Below are 14,244 nucleotides of genomic sequence, written 5' to 3' on the forward strand. Positions count from 1 at the left end.
ATAAAACCTTAGACTCTTTTTTAATGTTATTTGACATTTCAAGTTTATTTAAGCACCTCAACTAAAAACTTTGGGACAAAGCACTGCTTTATTTTAAAACTGCATCATCTTTCCTCTTGTGAATCACTAGTTCAAAAAAAGAAAAAGAAAGAAAGTAAAGAAACCAGAGCTCCAGTTTGTAGTAACTGACACAGCACTAATTGCTTTTAATGATCTTTAGACTATAGCTTAATTAATGAATTGACGGTTGGAGCACCCCATCCCTTACAGCCTTTCCCACTTGAGAGCAAACTCCTCTGAGTGCTCCAGGAAAGCTCGGGGCCTTTTTGGAGCATCCTACTCCTTTTCATATTCCTTCCCAGGGACTTTTCTGGAATTTATATGCCTAAATTACAGAAAAAATGGGGAAAAACTTGTGAGTCTATTCTTTACCCGAAGCTGAGTGTTTCTTAGAACAGAGAAACTTGTTTCCTAGGAAAATGAAACACAAGGTAAGGTTACAACTACCATGAAATGTTAATGGTGTCTGGCAATTAGAACCCTAGTATTTAATTGATCAGTAATTCAAATATTTATTGACCATCAACCCATATGCATAATAGAAAAGTTCAGGAAGGTCCTATGAGTTAGGGATTTTCTTTTCCTACTTAGGACCAATTATTTTTTTTTAATTTTTTAATTTTTTTATTGGTTGTTCAAAACATTACAGAGCTCTTGACATATCATATTTCATACATTTGATTCAAGTGGGTTATGAACTCCCATTTTTACCCCGTATACAGATTGCAGAATCACATCGGTTACACATCCACGTTTTTACATATTGCCATACTAGTGGACTGTTGTATTCTGCTATCTTTCCTATCCTCTACTATTCCCCCTCCCTTCTCCTCCCATCTTCTCTCTCTACCCCATCTACTGTAATTCATTTCCCTCCCTTGTTTTTTTTTCCCCTTAGGACCAATTAGATAAGTGGAAAGGTAGGACCAGCTTCGCTGTTAGCCAGGAAAACACCTGGTTGCTAGGGTATACCTTTCAGTTACTGCTCAAACCAAGCTATTTTCTTACAATGTAGCAGCCATGCATCACAGAGACACCTACATAATTTTTGTCTTCTTCTTTCATAGCACCATTCCTTCATTTAACTAATCAGCAAGTTCTTTTTTGGGGGGTGGCAGGGTTCCAGGGATTAAACTCAGGCGCACTGAACCACTGAGCCACATCCCCAGTCATATTCTGTATTTTATTTAGAGACAGGGTCTCACTGAGTTGCTCAGTGCCTCACTTTTGCTTAGTCTGGCTTTGAACTCATGATCTTCCTGTCTCAGCCTCCTGAGCTGCTGGGATTACAGATGTATGCCACCATGCCTGGATTTTGTTGATTGGCCCTTAAAAATGACTTCATCAAATCCACCTTTCTCTCCACCTCTCCTCTTTAGCATTAGGACAAATATTTGCAATCTGTCTTTTTTCATTTTGGCAACTTCTCTTATTGTGGTAAAATATACATAAAATTTACTATTTTAGTCATTTTTAAATGGTGCAGTTCTATAGCACTAGGTACATTTACACTGTTGTGCTACCAAAATTACCACCCATCTCCAGAAAGTATCACCTTCCCCATTGAAACTGTCTCCATACAACATATAGACACAAAAATGAAAGTTTCATGAATTTGTGTTTCATCTTTGCACAGGAGCCAGGCTAATCTTTGATTAATTCCAATTTCAGTAAATGTGTTATCAAAGAAGTGCCCTGATAACTACTTGCCTCATTATTGCCATATCTTCAATCACCCACACTATGTTGTTGTCACCTCTATGCCACCATCAGAGCTGGAGCTGTAGGACAGAAGACCATTCTTTGGCTCAACCCTCTCCCCAACCCCTGTGGTTCCACTTTCCCACCAGATGCTATCCAGTCTCTTTAATAGGGCATCCAATCTTTCCACAGTCTACCTGGGCCTTCCTCACCCTCACCATCATCCTCCTACACCTCCACTCACTGTCTTTTGATATATCTTTTCCCAGGTTGGTCAATCAATGCAAGTAGGCCAACAGACGTACCCTGACTTCATGCTTTAGATGCAGTAGTCTGGATGAATGTGAGTTCCAGTTCTTCCCTTATCTCTGTGCCCACTTTATCCTCTACCTGGAACATATTTTCTTCCTTTTCAAACACATTCTCTACAAATTACTCTTATATGAAAACTTCCTGAATTGCCTTCCCATGATTATCGGCTTTCCCTTCCTTGGGGCCTCCATGGTAGGAGAACATTGGCTGCATGGAGTCTTGTCTATGGCAGTCAGGTATTAGAGATCAGCAGTTATGGAAGTAGCCCATTCTCAGAACACAGCTAAGAAAAAGCATCTTTATTACAACTTCTTCCTTGTCTTTGGTCTATCTTTGCTTTCCTCAATAGGCTTAGCTTTTCTGGAAACATCTTTGAAATCTGAAAACTGAAGGACTTCTCAGATTGAGGAAAATATCTCTTTCCTGAACTGGCTTGTTTAGTTCCTCATTTTAGAGGAGAAAATCTAAACACAGAACTCTTTTCCTTCATGTCATTCACAGAGGCAACCCACGGTAAGTGGGACAAGGCGAGATCCCAGGTGACCAGAGTGAGACTCAAAGGACTCTAAGGAGGATGCCTGAGGAGGATAGTTTCTGAGTTTGTCTTATGAATCATGTATGGTAAGCATTCAGGAAACAGAAAAAATAGTTTGTTCTCCCACAGGACACAATAGACATTGCTCCACTGAGATTACAAGGACTTCCTTCAAAATCTCCACAGGACTTGGCCCAGGGTTTGGATTTGTTGGATACCTCTTGCAGTCTTGAGCCATAGACCTACAGAGTCAGAGAGGACCTAAGGCTCCCACTCTGCCAACCAGCTTTCCTGACCCTCATATTTGGGGCCTGACAGTGATGTCCAGTTGTACTCTTGAGATCTTGTTAGAAGCCACATGCCCCTCTGCTCTGCCCTTGTGTTTTGGAATAGGTGGCCCAACACTTGACAAAAATGCCCTTTTAACTCTTCTACAAGCAGGTGCCTTAATGTGTCTCTCTCCTTCATAAATATTAATTTCACAATATTCATTTTGAACACCTGTTTGTCCCAGGCACTAGTTGAAACACCATGGAAACCATGGATGGCAAAACAGACAAGGTGTTGGTCCCCTGGATGCCCACATTTTATTTGGGGAGATAGACAATAATAAAATAATGTCACAAGTACTGCGTGATTTCAAGGAATAAAATTCTATAAAGATAAAATACTCGTGGTGCAATGGTATAACAGGGGCCCTGAGTTATTCTGGGGGTTGAGGAAACCTTCCCAGAGAGGGTAAACTTTTAGCTAAGACCTGAAAGGTAAAAATGTTTTCCAAATGCTGAAGAGGGTGATCTCAGGTACAGCAAGCTGCATACCCAAAGGTTCTGAGGCAGGAGAGAGTGTGGTGCACTTGAAGACCAATGTGGCTAGAAGTTGGAGAGAAAGCAGATTATGTGGTCTGAGATGCGGACAGAAAGTGAAGCAAGCATGAGATCATTCGTGACCTTGTGTACTGGGTCGAAGGTATTTTCTTTTGGTACCTGGGATTTAACCCAGGAATGTTTAACCACTGAATAACACTCCCATGCCTTTTTATACTTTGAGAGAGGGTCTCACTAAGTTGTTTAGGGCCTTGCTAAGTTGCTGAGGCTAGCTTTGAACTTGTGATCCTCCTGCCTCAGCCTCCTAAGCTGCTGGGATTGCAGGTATGTGCCACTGCACTCTGGTAAGTTAAAATTTTGATGATTCTGAGACAATAGAAACCTACTAAAGGACTTTTAGGAGGAAAGTGAAATGATTGATTAACTTATTTTTTCCCACAGTTCAAGCACTTTCATTATGTATGATTTGTTTCCATTTGTATGTAAAATAAGGAAAAAATATATATGTATTTATAGAGGGATTAAATAGTCCTAGAATTGTCTACAAGGGCAATGTCTATCAGTGCTACATCTGAGGAGTAGAAAAGGAGGAAGTGAGGAAAGTTTCTACTTTTTATTTCATACTCTTGTATGCTGAGCAACTGTCCACACAAAATAGTGGCTTTGGATATGGTATGGAGCACAGATTAAAAAGGGGTAAGGAATGGACAGGGAGCTATTCCACTCGACTGGTGAAAGAAGGTAACAGTTATGGGACTGCTATTGACTTGTCCTTGGATTTGATTCCATCCTTTATGAAGTGACCAGAGTAGAGTGACCAGATGCTAAGATGGAGAAAATATGTCCCAGAAGAAATGTACATCATTTGGCTCAGGAATCCTGAAATGGGAGCAAGAGTCATGTGCCTCACCTCTTGCCCCAGTGCTCTGCGGGACTTGGTCAGGGGGTGAGTAGTGAGTGTTGAGCCCTGCTGTGTGCCTGCTCCTCTATAAAGCACTTGACATCCTTGTCTCATTAACTCCATCTGTTAACACGGTGCTGGGTTCCATATGGTAAATGCTTAATGCATATTAATTATGTTTCTGTTTTTATTTCGGGATGTTATATATGAATGATGGGAAGAAGGGCACTGTCTCCCCTTTACGGATGATAAAACCGGAGCCTCACAAATGGGTAGTTATGTTAGTTGGCTTTTTGTTGCTGTAAACAAAATACCTGACATGAACATCTTTGAGGAAGGAGGATTTATTTTAGTTCATACTTTTAGAGGATTCATTCCATGGTTGCCTGGCTTCATTGCTGTGGACCCAAGGTGAGTCAGAACATCATGGGGGGAGAGTGGGGCTAAGAAAAGCTGCTCAGCTCATGGCATCTGGAAGGGGAGAGAGGGTGTGCGCAATGGGCCAGATATAAGATATACCCTTCCAAGACACTTCCACAGCAACCTGCTTCCTCCAACGAGGTCTCCCTTCCTAGTAGTCCATGCAGTCATCAATAGTTTAATCCAATGATGAGGTCATAGCCTTCGTGATACAATCATTTTATAGAAGCTCCACTTCTGAACACATGAGACTTTGGGGCACATTCCAGATCCAAACCATAACAGAAGTGTCAGAAATATGATTCCCATTGAGGTCTATTGGCCAGCCAGGCTCTAACATAATGGTAACTGTGACAATAATGGTGATTTGCTCACCATTAACAGTGAACCAATAATTGGGCCAAATTCTTTGTGGAGGTTGTAACATTTAATCTTCCCATTGTCCATATGGACAATGCTATCAATATTACAGTAGATGGGAAGTCTGTAGCTTTGAAAGATGTAATGACTTGGCTGAGTTTACGCAACTAGAAGATAGGGTAGACCATATCCTGGGCCCTCTGACTTCATAGGCTGTTAGCTAGCAAAGAGGGGACACAGGGTCCTTTACAGAGTATATTTGAGGCTTATATGCTACATATGGCTTTAGTTACTTATTCCTAGACCTTTTGACTAATCTCTGGACCAGATTAGCACCTCCTGCTGTGGGTCCCTTAGGGCACTCCACTTTACCAGACTCTAATGCACATTACCATAAGATGTAACTCCTCCCTTCCCCACTACCTAGCTGGCTACCTTTCTGTGATTAGGGACGATTCTTGAAGCCATGTATGTCTTACCACTGCTGTATCCCCCTTAGCTAGCTCAATGTTTGACAAAGAGTGGGTGATACACAGGAATTTCCAGAAATAATGAATAAATGGAAAGAAGCATGAAGGGTCTATGGCTCACAAACATGTCTGTATGCAGTTGGGGTTGGGGCAGTATGAAGGCAGAATTAATCATTGGGTAGAAAGATGTAGAGACAACTTGCTATTTTAAGGAACTAAGAAAAATTTAAAGTCCTGATATATGTATTTCTTTAGCACCAGGTCAGATGGGCTTCCAAGACAGAGAAAGGAATGCCCCCAAATAGCTCATTTTGGTACCATGGAGTTAACTGAGATCTCTTCAAGGTAACAGGAGAAGAAGTCACTTTAAAGTCTGCAGTAGATCAGATGAGTTCACTGATGTCTGGTACCAGCAGGAGTGAACAGTTGGGTATCAGTGAGCATGCTCAACTCCCAATCCAAATTGACACTGGCAGTTAGACTATGTATTATCTCTCCTAATTGCAACTTCAAAGCCATGGCTAGCTAAACTTTAAAACTTTGCATTCCTTTCATATCTCTCCCTCTTCTCTTTTCAGTGTAACTTCTTGTCAAGCTACAGCAGTTCCAGCTACAGTCTAGCACGGCACAGCAATGGAACTCCTTTCCTGGACTTCTATCTTGAGGATGGAGAAATCAAAACATTTCCAGAAGAGTTTCTCTTGCACCTTATTGGCCAGAATTGGCTCATAAGATCATTTCTGAACCATTCACAAATTCAGGGGAGGGTTTGCCATGAATCACCAGGAGTGGAAGTGGAATAGATGTTGGAAATTCAACCACAGTCACCAGAAAATGTGGAAAACTAGTGAGAATTTTTTTTTTCCTCTAAAGATATACTAACATTTTGCCACCTCTTGGGTAACAAAATATATAGGATGTCACTTTCTTTCCTGATAGGATATATTGGCTCAGTCCCCTGTTATTCTCCTTGATCTTGGACCTCAAGGCCATGGACAGATCTGCCCAGGCCACTGGGGACCTTTTACTCACCAGGGCCTTGTACTCCATAAGGGACCAACCAGCCTGGGGACTTTCCTACAGACTAAGCACTATTCTCCAAGCAAAAAAAAAATAGATTTTTCTCACATATTACAAATCAGTGCTCCATGACTAATGTTCATTTTTCCACTTATTCCTTTGTAATTTTTGGCCATGGATCTTCTCTGCCTATACCTTTATCTCACAGAGATAAGAATAATAGAAGGATAAGAAATCAATTAAATAGGAAGAAAATAAGCACAGCTAGTGTAAAGCAATTACCGCAGGGCTAATAACCTCCCCTGCAACAATTAGACAGTTATGTCAAATGAATTTTAAAACCATTGGAGTTGTTTTGAGCAGAAAAACTAGGTATTGCCTTTGCTGTCAGTCACTATGACTTCAAATCCTGGGAGCCTGATTAAGTTGACGAAGGACCAGCACCATCTTTATTCATGCACAGCTCTTGGCAGAATTTGTCACAGACAGTACAATGCCCCCCTTTTCCTTTTTTCTTCTTCCCTGCCGTCTTTCCTCACTTCCTTTCACATGTACTTATGGACGAGCTACCATATACCCAAAACTGACCTAGGTACTATGTAATCACAAATTTCTGAATTAGGTTGTGTGGGGGTGGGGGTGGGGCAGAGCAGACACAGAGAGAGACATGACAAATCTGTTTTGTAACTGGTGCACTGTATCATGCAGTCTGCATTGTTCACTCAGTCCAATGTTGACCAAGGGTATCAAGTGCCCATGGTATACCAGGTTGGAATCCAGAAACTAGGAGGCAGCAGTCCTTGTATTCACAAGCTGTGGCCACACAAGCAGGGGATTGCACTACTACCAAGTTTTAAAAATAATATGAGCAAAGAGAGGTTCAGGTTGGGGAAATGAAGACATGATGTGCTTGTTGGCCTAAGGTTGCCAGGAACAGATCCACCATGGAGTTGTTAATGAAAATGAGACACACAGATGAGGGGAATGTTTGTTCATCAAACAGCAAATGGTTGATTATGTTGCAGCAGGGGCAAGCAGTGGGCATCAACAGCTTACCCTGGAGTAGCCAGGGAGTCTTCAAAAAGGATAAGTCATCTTGTGCTAGCCAATATTAAATGAATGTAAAGCTTCAGTGAGTAAAACCATGTGCTATTCATGGCAGAAAAACCAGGAATTCGGTTATTTTTACTTTCTCTCCTTTTCTTAATTATTTCAATCATTATTACCTGAAAACAAAATAAAACCATATCCAATATGAAGGGGCAAATGACAAGCTATTCACAACATATTAAAAACAGAAATAAGGTTAATGCATAAAGACTGTCTCAAAGATTAAGAATATAGCAAATGAAAGCATTCCAACAAAAAATGAGTAAAAAAAATTTGAATATGTACTTTGTTTTAAAAAGTGGCAATAAACATAAAGTATGTTCAACCTCTTTTGTGATGAAAGAAATGCCAAATAAGATGACAAAGGTTTTTGGCCTATTGATTTTGTAAGGACATATACAGCACGTCTGAGAACAGGGAGGTAGGGCTTACAAAGTTAGAACTTTGAACTGGTCCTTCTGCTTACTTAAGCTTGGCATTAGGAGTTTATTTAACCTTACTTAAAACAGGTACAAGAAACAGAATCAAGATAGTATGGGAAAGGAAAAAGCAGGGGTGGTGGAGGAAAGAGGAGAGAGAGAAGGAAGAGGAGAGATGAGTTGATTCTTAGGCCTGAGACATAGACTATACTGTAACAGAGCCCCTTTGAAATTGAAAGAGCTAAAATACTTTTCTGCAGCTTCCTGTTTGTTATTTTCTTGATGTCAGTCCAAGTTGAGAAGCTTTGCCCAAAGCCCAGGCGGTGCCATCAAAGATTGAAAAAGAAATTGTGATGTGTTCTCTGCTTAGCTAAATCTACCTATATATAATCCCTGCCTTTTCTTTCTATATATCTTAACCATGTCTGTAGGAACTGCAAAGAGACAGTCTAGCTGATTTCTACTCAGTGTTGGCCGAACTGTATTAAGGGTCATCTTATCTTTTTACATCCTTTATTTCTTATGAGGGAAGGTGACTGAATCCAGCCAGCAGAGAGGGTTTGGGGTGGGTGTGGGACCTCAGGTTCCCTGGCTTGGCTGCTGTAAGAATATCAAGAACTAGGTAGAAAACAAATTCTTCACAAAACTCCACCTGGGCCTGGCCCTGGTTCAAGAGGTGGAGTATGCACTGTCCCCCAGAGAAAGGAGCCACCATGTTCTTTTTTTCCCAGGGAAAAGTAGAGCTAAAGGATGATCATCGGGCTTCTTGTGAGACAGGAATTGCTTCTGCAGAAACTCAAGGACAAAGGAGGTCACGACTAGAGTTCACTGTTCTGTCTGGAAGTGAGGAGCCAGGAGCAGGCCTGAAGGAGGTCTTATTTGATGAGAGCTGGGTGAAACTCGCTTTTAAAATCATTTCCCTTAATCAGCAAACAAATTATATTTTTGCCTTTTCAAGGACACTTAAAGAAAAAGGACAAGTTAGGCTAAAGGCAAGTTTGAGAAGTCCTTGAGTTAAATGGAAAAAAAAAAAGCCTGAATTAATATAGGAAGAACTCTCAGACAGTGAAAGATGTGAGATGTGGCTAGATACCTGTCCTTGCGGGCTGTGAGAGTCACCTTATGTGCTGCTGCATCCACCCAGCTGAGTCTGGGCTGTGCCCCCAGCAGAGTGGAAATCAATCAGAAGTGAAGCCAGGGCAGTGCTGCTGCGGAAATCAATGCCTCAGTTGCCTTTGATCACATGAGTTGCTCTTTCCAAATGCTTTCTTGCTCTCTCCTCTTCCCCCAGCCCCTTCTAATATTGTTGCTAAGACTTAGCTTTGATTGGTTATCTAAATAAGCTTCATTTTCCCTTCAAGCATCCTCCCACCTTCAGCTCGGTAGAAAGGAGGACAGTAAATTGAAATTAAATGTGGATGTTAATTTGTCGATTCAGCAGCGAGACTGGACAACATCCAAGCTCAGTGATGTTAAAATCAGATTTTTTTGGAGTCACTCTGTTCCTGCCCAGCTCTACCTCTGATGGGGAGCAAGTTACTTTGCCTCTTTTTGCCCTAAATCTACTCTTACCAAAAATTGAGGGGTGGGATGTGTTATGGATAATGTTTCTCCCAGATTTAGTATTTTATGAGACTCAAGATAAGCAACACAGAGCACAAAAAAGTGATTCCTACAATATCAAGAAACACTTGAACAATATTCAAGCAGCTTAATAATTTTTAAAAAACATATTAAAATAATGAGATATTTTCTTACCCTTGCAGTTTGGGAAAGATTTAATAAAAAGAAAATGGGTCTCTTTTGCACTGGGCTGAAGAAGGGAAACCAATGCTTTTGGCTGGAGCAGACCTTTCCTGAGGATCGTTTGTGAATATACATCAGAAGTCAAAATGAGCATCATCTTTGATCTAAAAACTCCACTAGAATGAGTTCTGCAGACATAGTCAGACTCGTGTATAATTTTAATTACAAGGAGGTTTATCACAGTATTTGTACTACCAAAAATCAAAGGCTAATCTTCCATTGTCCAGGACACATTATGTGACACATCTTGGCAGGTGTGGGGACACCCAAAAGTGGCCCACATACACAGCTAACATGGGTCTCCCCGTGGTCCCTCACCCTATCCACACTTGGAGGACTACTGTTTCACCCAGTGAGATCCTGCCTTGAACAGGGTGCTATGGTCATCTGTCCTGAAAGACAATCATTGGCTTCAGGACCAAGTGGACATCTTAGGGCTCAGTTGCCCAGGCTGTTCACAAGGAACCTACCCCAGCCATCATCAAATTTTTTCTCAATGGAACTGCCTGCCTGTCTGCTCAGTGCCCTTACTCACTCTGATCTCTGGTCCCCAGGGTGCCTGCCTCCTCCCTACTTTTCCTTCTCCTACCTGAATCCTTCCCTCCTTTAATGATGGCTTTCAAGAAATGTCTGTTGCCATTACCTGACCCCAGTCAATGCCCACATACTCTCATATATTAGTGTGTACCAACTATTTTGTTCAGTTTGTTTTGAGTATTCCTATCTTTCCATTTATAAGACGCATGAAGCTAGTTTCATATTATGTATTTGAAAGGTGGTATGATAGGTTGTTCAATTAAACCTGGATTTCAATCCTGTGTGATGTTGGATAAGCTACTTAACCTCTTTGATTTGGCTTTTTATCATTCATAAAATGAAGACTTTGGTGCTTTTTTCACAGGATTGTACTGTGGAAATGGGGTCATTGTTAGCCATGTAGCACAATACCTACTCTTTAGCACATTCTCAGTGAATGTCAGTTCTCTCTTCCTGACTCTCCTTGGGAGGAGTTGGCTTAGCTCATGGTAGCTATATCTTAAATCTTAGGACCTGGACAGTTCCTCAAGGACATCAAGAGCAATGAGTGATCAGAAGGGGACCAAAGCAGTCCCTGGAAAAGTAGAAAAGCCCCCCTGTGGCAACTTACCTGATGATCGTCAGAGGAATAAAGTACACTAGGAAGGCCACAATGGTCATGTATGGGGTCCAGTACGAGTCATCAGGCCACAGGGCCCAGCACTGCACTTCACCATTGGAGAGTGTCCTTTTCCCGAATATGATCAGGGTGGGAATAGAGAACAGGAAGGAGAGGCTCCAGGCAACCCCGATGAGGACCTTAGCTTGCTTTTCTGCTTAGAGGAAAAGGAGAGATGCCTGAGTACCTGGTAATATCTTCAGGAACACACTTGGAGTCTTTTGTAGAAAAGGACTTCTGTGAGAGGGCTGCTTGGACCTCTCAGAACCTCTTGCAGCCTCAGTTTCCTCATGTGTAAAATGGGATGCTAGCACCTGTTGCCTATAACGTATATCTCCTACCAAAAGTATAAGTTCCCACTTCCCTGTGTTCCCCCAACACTGAGAGGATTCTTACTCTAAAGATTGTTATCTGGTTGGTGGAATTTTCTGTCTAAGTGTTTAATCTTGCAATTCTTTAGTTATTAGCTAAAAATGAGCATTTATATATATATATATATATATATATATATATATATATATCTTTATATATATATAGATATATATATATATCTTCTGTTTATTTGTGTTTGCTTCTTTATCTGTTTATTTCTTTTGCACATTTTGTTTTTCAATTTGTATGCTCTTATTTCTTTGCCACAGTACTGGGGATTTATATAAGGGTGGCTTTACCATTGAACAACATCCCCAGCCCTCTTTATTTATTTATTTTTATTTTGAGACAAGATCACACTAAGTTGCCTAGGTTGGCCTCAGACTGGCCATCCTCCTGCTTCAACGTCCTGAGTTGATGGGATTATCATGACTGGTTTTTGTCAAAGTTCTTTATAAAAAGGATATTAGTTCTTTGCCTCATATGTTCAAATATTTTCAATTCATCCTTTTGCTTTTAATTTATGAAGTTTATTATTCGCATAAATAGTTTAATAATTTTGATATAGTAAAAAACTCTCCTTGTTTTCCTTATTGTTTCTGCATTTGGTATGATTCCTAGAAGCAAATTTCCCTGGCTAAGATTTATTCATATATATTCCTTTGATATTTTTTATGTTTAAAAGGTTTCTTTTTCAATCTAACAGGAACCTTATTTGTAATTAACTGTGAAATGTGGTAATTTAATTTTTTTTAAGTATGTAGAGAGCTATTACAACTCTACATGCTGACTCATTCTTTCCAAGCTAATCGGAAAGTTCATATGCTTTATATATACTATTATGATTACAGTATCTTATTGTTCTAACGATCAAAGTTTGATTTGTGTTTTAATATCTGGCACTGCATAAATCTCTTCACTATTATTGATATTTTTCTAATTATTTTTATATTTATTTTTTCCTAAAGAGCTTTACAATTGTCAACTTCTCTGGAGTTGCTGACTAAGGAAGCTACCACTTTAATAAAAAGCAGTAAAAAATACATTTACTATTCAAAGTATCTGTGTCAGTTTGTATCCTTGTCAATAGTAAATGAAATTACCACATTTCCTCACCTTCTTGCAACTCTCCAACGACATTCATTACACTTTATTCTAAAGTTCTGCTTGCTCTATTAACTTTGTTTTCCTTAGGAGTAAATTCTGTGGAATGATATTTTAAATGTATGATCTATTTTCCACAGTTTGGCTTCTGACACTTTCCCTTAATAATATTTGATTGCTCCTCATCTTTGTCGCCAAGATTTTCAGTTATGTTGCTCATTTTTTTCAGTTTTCACAGTCAGCTTGTGGGAAGGTGGCTTAACACTGGGCGTGGAAGAGGGTGGCTGCTGCTTGTGGTTGGAGTTGTGGTCAGTTGGTCCTACGGTGAGGTCCCCACCATCTCTCCAAGTCTTCCCACAGCCCCAATCTGTCTCATTGAACTCAGCATTCTCACTGAGCTTGCTTATTTGAAAGCAGAGACTCCATTTCTGCTGCCTGTGTGGAGTGAAGGAGGGCAGCTGGAAGGGAAATGTACTTAACCCTCCATATTGTGCTGCAGAAATCACTCTTTCTGTTTCCTGGGTCCTCTCCTGCTCTGGGCACGTACAGAGTCTGTTCTAGGAGTACTCTGAATATATCTGACATATTACTGCAAGCATCATCTGGGGTTCTGTGGGCTGACCCATCTGCTTCTTTCTATCAAGGATCTTCACTATTTCTGGGTCAAGGAGGATTTCCTTTGTTTTCAGTATAATAATCAATAGAAATATCTTTTTTCATTTTTTTCCCTGTAGTTTTGGGGTAAGAACTATGAAGAGCTAGTTTCTAGAAAGTGAGCAAGTTGAAGTGGGAGTGTTCATTTCTTTGCAGATATGCTTGTCAATAGGGCTCTAAAGGACCTTGGTGGAAACACAGAGTCAATGTCAAAGGCGGGTCCTTAGCCATCCCTGGGAACAGTAAGCATTTTCCCAGGTACCTCAGGTTTTTCTTTGAACAACAAGATCTATGAAGTGGGGAAGGAAGTACTGAAGGAGAACAAAGAGAGGACAAGGAAAAGAAGGAGGAAAATAAGAGCACTATTGTTAAGAATAAAATATCAATGAAAATAATCCCACCATGAAGGGAGGCTTGCTTACCTCCTTGCAGAAACTTCATGGGGTAGACGATGGCATGGTATCTGTCTATGCTGAGGGACACCAGGACGTAGGTAGAGGCATACAGCAGTACAACCTAAAAATACAAGTGAGAGGAGTTATGTGACATCATACAGGTGAGGAGCACATGTAATGGAAAGAATTGTCTTTTATGTTATTTAGAAATCTGGGATGAGGGTTGGGTTGTGGGGGGGGGTGGCGCTGACATTCCCTGCTGGGGAGTAGGTTGCAGTTCTTGATGCTGGAATTTGCATTGCTACTGGTGATGGGTGAGAATGCTTTTAGCTCCCACTCACTCATTCAACTGGCTTCTTGGAAATTCCATATTACAGGATCAGTCAGTCCCTCTTGACATTTGCATGGTACATTTATTTGTAATTGACTTTTAAAGCTAAATTAATTTTCTCTGCCACAATTGACATTCCAGAATAATTAGAAACAAAGGTTCATTTGCCTTTTATCAGTGTGAATAGTTGAGAAATGATAGAAGGGTTCCGGTTTCAATAGGTCCATGTGCTGTTCTGAATCATTTATCATC

General features: G+C 40.5%; 1 protein-coding gene and 1 non-coding gene across 4 annotated transcripts in view; both read right to left on the minus strand.

Annotated features, from left to right (window-relative positions):
- Positions 1–14,244, minus strand: part of Npsr1 (neuropeptide S receptor 1) — a 198,686-nt gene that overhangs the window by 28,219 nt on the left and 156,223 nt on the right. For all 3 annotated transcript variants that reach the window (XM_078039864.1, XM_040291837.2, XM_021722277.3), the window contains exons 4-5: positions 13,689–13,782; positions 11,089–11,290 (exon numbers count right to left, since the gene is read on the minus strand). In XM_078039864.1, coding sequence (XP_077895990.1) covers positions 11,089–11,290; positions 13,689–13,782 — 296 coding nt within the window. The remainder of the gene's footprint in view (positions 1–11,088; positions 11,291–13,688; positions 13,783–14,244) is intronic.
- Positions 1,652–1,754, minus strand: LOC120892087 (U6 spliceosomal RNA). The gene has a single exon (XR_005736750.1). It is a non-coding gene; the product is annotated as a U6 spliceosomal RNA (small nuclear RNA).

Source organism: Ictidomys tridecemlineatus, chromosome 2 (genome assembly GCF_052094955.1).
Source record: "Ictidomys tridecemlineatus isolate mIctTri1 chromosome 2, mIctTri1.hap1, whole genome shotgun sequence".
Classification (NCBI taxonomy): Eukaryota; Metazoa; Chordata; class Mammalia; order Rodentia; family Sciuridae; genus Ictidomys; species Ictidomys tridecemlineatus.